Consider the following 6,478-nt stretch of genomic DNA (forward strand, 5'->3'; position numbering starts at 1 on the left):
TTATTGACATTCTAAAGAAGTTCTATTACACTCAACTCTCGTGCTTTTACAAGATGATGTTTTTGAAGTGTAAATAATGAGTCTCTATTTTCAACAAACAATATGATATTTACAAAAGTATTTACACATAGGGAAAATTCGAACGTTAAAGTCTCATAATTTTAGCTTGAGAAGTGTTAGAGTCGAGTGAATAAGTGAAAATCTCTATACGAAAATGAGAGGAAAACAAACAAGTAAAAGGAATTGAACCCTCTTTCGAGCATATAAAAGCTTTCAATCGTAGTAGTGAGATCACGACATGAAAAGGAACAACCAAAGCATATGCAATCCAACTCCAAGTGAAGAAAAACCAAAGCATGTGTAACGTGTTGGGTGGGGGCACTTGACGCGAGCTGCATATGAGATAGACATAGATGGAGATAGATTTGATGGTTTGCATATTTATTCAAAATCACATGCATCTGTCCGCGTTCGTGCGTGACGTTTTATATAAGTTAGCAACAGCTAATATGCATCAATTTTAGCTGCTACGAGTTAACAGCTAATAATAATATGATTTTTTTTCATGTGATTTGAGAAAAGAACGGGCCAGCAGACGCCGATTTGGAACCAAGACAAAAGGACAGAGTTTGACCGTCCGCAGCATATAGCTACACGTGGCAAACATTACGCGGCTCCAGTCACTTTCTAGTATCTTCACCTTAGATTATTAAATTATAATCGAAGCTTCTTATTGCTACTTAATTAACTTATTATTTGATCAACTTAGTGCAAGTTGGCACATAATTATTCAAATCAATCGAGTACTAATAATTTATTTTTTTTATTTTTTTGGATTTTTTTGGGCGTCAAATTTAGGTAAGATGTCCTAAAAAAAATTAACAACGCACCATCATTTGTCAAGTGAAAAAGTCGAACATGATTAAAAAATTATTTATGTAACATATGTGGTTAAATAATAGTTACATTCTTTTTTCTAAGACTAAATGGTATTGCATTTCATTAAGATAGCTAAAGACGTCACATTAACTCATCATATAATGTGATAATCAATTTGTATTTATTATGAATTATGATCAATAGTTAATTAATACATCAACTGTCATATATATATATATATTGATTAGTTATAATTAGAGTTAGGCTCGATTTGATTTGGTTCAGTTTCGAGCCCAAACCCACTACCGAATCGAAGCCCTTGGTTCTTTGAAATTTGGAACCGAAAACGAATCATGAGGTGTAAGAACCAACGAACCAAGTTAGTCAATCGAACACGGTGGTTTGCTTCAGTTCAATGCACCGAACTTGTGGGTTTTGGGCTAAATTCAAAACTAGCCCAAATTTCATACCAAACATACGTTTAAGTCTAAAATATGATTGACAATTCAAATACAAAATTCATAGCATTCTTATTCCCACATTCGACCACTCTGAACTAGAATCATAAATCTAGTCAGATTATACACCGATTTAAAAGAAGAAGAAGAAAATTTCATCAAATTGAACCACTAGTTTAGTTTGGCCGGTTCGACTATTTTCGCTCTAAATGCCAACTCTAGTTATAATGTTTTATACAAATATAAAAAGTTTGCGACATACAAGTAGATGTGTGCCAACCACGATCGTCTACAGCACCTAATACCTTCTAATAATATTTGTCCAAAATTAATCATACATTGATAATTCCATGAAAATACAAAGTCAAAAGTCTGCATACATGTTTTAACTTAAAAACCTAAATTATAATAATAAATGTGAAAGATAAGTTGTATATAGCACGCTTATAGACAAGATTTCTTCCTCAGGGTGATTGCTAGTTTGATTTCATCTCATGCCTCTCTAGTGCTAAAACCTAACCATAAATTTAAATTGTGTGGCATACAATCAAAATCCAAGACAGAGAAGCTTACAATTAACAATGGCAAGATAAGCCACCCATGCCAAACAAGGTTTTACAAGATCCATAGCAAATGGATTCACGCATCGAAAACACTTATAGCAGGCAAACAGAGCTCCAAAATTCATCAAGCAAATGACCAATCCAAGCCAAGCTGCCCCAGATGCAAGCACAACAGGACCCCACAAAATGCTCAATGAAACTTGGGCAATGTAGAGGACAAATGCATTGGATTGGGCATGAAATCCACCTTCAGCCCAAACAAGCCAAGCCGAGAGACCCATGAGGAAGGACGAGAAGAATGTGGCAAAGTTTATGAGCCAGAGAGGAGGGAGCCAAAAGGGTTTGGTTAGGGTCCGGTACTTGGGGCCCGAGCCGAAGAAGAAAATTGCGGTTGTGGTCAAGGTGAGAGGAATTGCAATGCCTATGGCTAGGGACCTTAGAGCTCTCTTGGCCTTTTCTTGTTTGGTCAAGGTCGTGGCGGTGGTCGTGGTGGTGAGTTTGGTGGAAATGGGTTGGTCATTGTTGAGCCGGTGATGGAGGGTGTTGGAAGCCATGGCAAGAAAATTGTGGAGGGAGAGGTGGAGTTCATAACAAAAATATTAGTGGGAGATGTTATAGGACAAAAATGAACGTTATGGAGCAAATTTAGGGGTTTCTTAGAATGTGAATGATTCTATTTTTCATAAAAAGAAAAAACAATTGAGAAACTAACACAAGCAAATTTACCCAAAAATAAAACACACAACACAATATACTCGTCCTTAACAAACTACTACTATACCAAGTTTAAAAGGAAAATGTTAGGCCCATTGTATTGGTGAGCTCCGCCCCTATTAGAGAAGTAGTACATAATGTGGTATAAAAATGTGGTATGTTTAGCATTACCGAGTTTAAAATGCCAAAATTGCAATATAATTAATAGAACATATTCAAGTTCGAGTCACCCTTCGCGCGAGTTAGATTAACTTGAAATTACAAAAAAAATCTATGATCACAATTGAAAAAATATATATATATATTAACCAATTTTACACAGGTCAAGATGAACCCAAGATTTGGGTCAAAATAAAAAGTATGATATTTGTTTTAGTCCAAAATAGAAGTAATTTTCAAGCATATGAAAATATGGTAATAGACCCTTCAACACCAAAAAGAAAAAAGAAAAAGAAAGAAAAACTAATAATAATAGTAAAAATAGGTCCCAATAATAATTCGCCCAACAAGCAAATAGGGACAAACTGGTAATTGTGTATCTTTGCAACGCTTTACACCATTCCCTTCCTCTTTACAACCAAATACTGAAGCAACACCTTTCTCCGCTCTGTACTGACTGCACTGCGTGACCGATAGTCTCCAAAACCTTCCCAGCAGAGGCTTCGAACATGGTAATTTCCCTTTTTCACTCATGAAACTTTATCCCAGGAATTGTTTAGTTTTCACTGATATTGATCATATGTAGATTGAACCCCTTAGGGTTTTGAAATCTCGCTCTCTTTCATCAGAAAATGCGTTGCATTAGCGTCCGATCTGTTATTTCAATAAGCTTATGTTGTTGTACTGCTTTGAAACTTTGACTTCCATCGCTTTTGTGAGTGATTTTCGCTTCGTGTTCAGATTTCTGTTTGGTTACTGAGAAAATTGGAGAAAATAAGTGAACATAATATATACTAATATAGTTGCATTTTTCTGAAACTTTTAATTTGACAGTCCATGTTGTATAGCAAGTCCGTTCCTAGAAGGAGTGTCTGGGAAGTAGTAGTGGTGCTATTGTTTCTGATTATTTTTAGCCTGTTGATGGACTTGGGGAGTTACAATTCCTCCTCTCTTTTTTCTTCCCTCTTTTGTAATGCACCAATGCGTACTTCATTTTCTCTAGTATGTTCATAGCTGTATGTAATGGAATTGGAGTTCTTTCATCTTCCCTCTAACAGTTCATCAAACATCAAGTTGGCATATGTTTATGGTGTGCTATTATATTGCTGCATTAGAACAATCTCGTAGTGCTTAGTTTTAGGAACCTAATAGGTCTTCTGGCTGGAATATTTAGGGTTTGTGTTAATCTCATTAGCTTGTCGGATTTGCACTCAATTGTAATTGCATGAATACTTGTAAAATGGTGGAAAAAGTAATGAGAGAAACTTGGTAGTTTCTTGAATACATTTCTTCGACTACTTTAAGAAGGGGAACCTGGTAAAGGCTGGATGAACTAGAAGGGTGTGAAATACGTGATGATCATCCTGAAAAATTCAATACCGATTTCACCAACTTATGTACAATGCATATATGTGTATGGGGAAACTAATGCATGTTTTTTATGGAAACTTGACATGTAATGTAAGGACTGGAAAACTGTGAAGCAAGTACTTGACCATGTTTTGATTAAAAACAATCATATATGTATGACAGTATTTGTGGGAGTTTCAATACACGAATGTTGTATGCTTGTTGGTTGATGGAGTTTTTTGAACATGTGTCTTTGGTATTTTTGGAATACACACTGGTGGAGTTAGGCTTATCTTCCTTTTGTTACATTAGAAGTCAAGGGCACATTCATAACTTGTCGGATGAACGATGAATAATATTACATAACATGAACTGAGTGCTTGGGACAAGACATAGGCTAGTTTCTTCTTCTTTTTTTAAAATCAATAACATAACATGTCAGTGACATATCCAGAGATTTCCCTGGAGATGTCTTCTTAAGGTAGGTAGTGGGGCAAGGGTTGGCTACAAGCTAGAGCCCAAATTGTGCAGGCCTTTGTTGCCTTTGGGGGTCCAAAAAGAAGTCAATTAAACTACACCCCCTTCACATTATCAACTGAGAATGGTTTCTTTCTGTTAACTTTCCTTTCATATGAACTGACTATATATTTAGCCTAATTCAGCACCGTTGCATGTACTGATAGTGATACTGTTGATGACATTTTGGTGAAGTATCTCATCATTTTTTTGGCAGGATGGACATGACGCAGATGACCCGAAACAGAGCACTGCTGATATGACAGCTTTTGTGAGTTCCAGTTCAACTATCTTTCTTATTTTGTTCATTATAAATTAATTGTACTACTTCTACATGGGCATGTGGATGAGTGTTATGCATGTAAAGATTAATGACTGTGTGGCCCTATTTGTGTCTAGTAGTCTGGAGAAAACAATTTTATATATAACCATGTTGGGCAATGAAACCGTTCAAAATGAGGGTGAAAAAATATTTAGAACTGAACGATGAAGAGGTTATCAATTAGTTAATGTTGATGAATTCGTTGGTTTGCCACTATTCCCAAATGTAGGTATTTTATTGGTTAATCAATCATTGGCGTTTACTTTATTCAGGGATATACTAGGTAGTTTGATTTAAATGTGTATGTGATAATTTGTCACTCCATTTGCCTTTGCTCAATCTCTGTTTTGGTTTTTGCAGGTACAAAATCTTCTTCAACAGATGGTGAGTTTGTTATGTGTTTGTGATGACTGACTCTGTTCAATGGATTGTATGGCTTATGTTTTTTAATTTTGCAGCAATCCAGGTTCCAGACAATGTCTGACTCCATCATCACAAAGAATATCCTTTGTTGTTTTGCTTGCCAATTACAAATTGATATACATATTTATTTTACATTAGTTTTATGACTTATCTTTAGCTAGTTTTATGATTACATATTAGAAAACAAATTTTTTGAATTGGCCCGTGCTAGCAGTTGTTCTTTCAGTAGTGAAGCATGTTCATTTGACATATGTTTTTTTTTTCTTTCTTTAATCACATTTGACTTATTCTATGTTGGAGATTTTGAATTTCTTTTCAAAGGGCTGCAATGGAGATAGATATGAAACTATTATTATTAGGTGTTGCTCAAATATAGAAACTTAATTGATCTCATTGATTTGAATTATGTTGTTACTTGTTTCCTTGACCACCATGATGCACTCGATGAGATGGGCAATAGGATCGATGAGTTGGAGCAGAGCATCAATGATCTCAGAACCGAGATGGGAGTCGAGGGCTCACCATCTCCTTCAGCCCCTTCGAAGTCAAATATCGAACCCAAGTCAGCTGATGATTCAACCAACGAGTAGCCACGGCATGGTGTGTTGCTTGAATCAAATAGTGTGTCTACTGCCCGGCTTTTGAGTGTTTATTTTTACTCTTTCATTTGAAATGGAAATCATACTATACACACTATCTTGGATCGGATCAATGCTCCATGGATTGGTAAAACAAGGCCAAGTTTTAATTCTCATTTTGTAACAGAAATGTAGGAAGCCCTTGATGGATTATCTGTCTTCAAATATGCTGAATTCCTGGTTCATTTTCAGAGATAGAATTGCTCTCCCCCATTCTTATTTTATAGCACATAATTCCGGGAAACCGAAATAAAATAATTTGCTAGGGGGGGAAAAAAAAAGCTTGCAAATTTGTGGCCGTCCAGAGCTATTGATTGTGGTCCTGTGATTGCAAATGTTGATTTTTATGATTCATAATTTCATATGGGTGTGTTTATAGATGGCTAATACGACAAAGACATATGAGGTGTTGATTAGATTTGTCTCTCACAAAAGGCCTAAAAGATGCCCATAACA

The 6,478-nt window shown here is 35.7% G+C and overlaps 1 protein-coding gene and 1 pseudogene across 1 annotated transcript; one reads left to right on the forward strand and one right to left on the reverse strand.

Moving 5' to 3' along the window:
• Nucleotides 1-1,533: 1,533 nt before the first annotated feature.
• Nucleotides 1,534-2,564, reverse strand: LOC148297314 (translocator protein homolog pseudogene; annotated as a pseudogene).
• A 562-nt stretch (nt 2,565-3,126) lies between these two features.
• LOC110747847 (heat shock factor-binding protein-like) lies at nt 3,127-6,213 on the forward strand. Its single transcript, XM_088245850.1, has 5 exons — nt 3,127-3,285; nt 4,857-4,910; nt 5,322-5,345; nt 5,420-5,462; nt 5,826-6,213. Exons 1-5 carry the CDS (start codon nt 3,283-3,285, stop codon nt 5,972-5,974), a joined length of 273 nt encoding a protein of 90 aa, XP_088101976.1. The 5' UTR covers nt 3,127-3,282; the 3' UTR covers nt 5,975-6,213.
• The last annotated feature ends 265 nt before the right edge of the window (nt 6,214-6,478 follow it).

Source organism: Prunus avium, chromosome 1 (assembly GCF_965620075.1).
Source record: "Prunus avium chromosome 1, drPruAviu1.hap1.1, whole genome shotgun sequence".
Classification (NCBI taxonomy): domain Eukaryota; kingdom Viridiplantae; phylum Streptophyta; class Magnoliopsida; order Rosales; family Rosaceae; genus Prunus; species Prunus avium.

Coding starts and splice junctions, on each gene's coding strand:
- LOC110747847 (XM_088245850.1), top strand. Junction 4,911..5,321: donor CTGCTGATATGACAGCTTTT/GTGAGTTCCAGT, acceptor TGGTTTTTGCAG/GTACAAAATCTTCTTCAACA. Junction 5,346..5,419: donor AAAATCTTCTTCAACAGATG/GTGAGTTTGTTA, acceptor TTAATTTTGCAG/CAATCCAGGTTCCAGACAAT.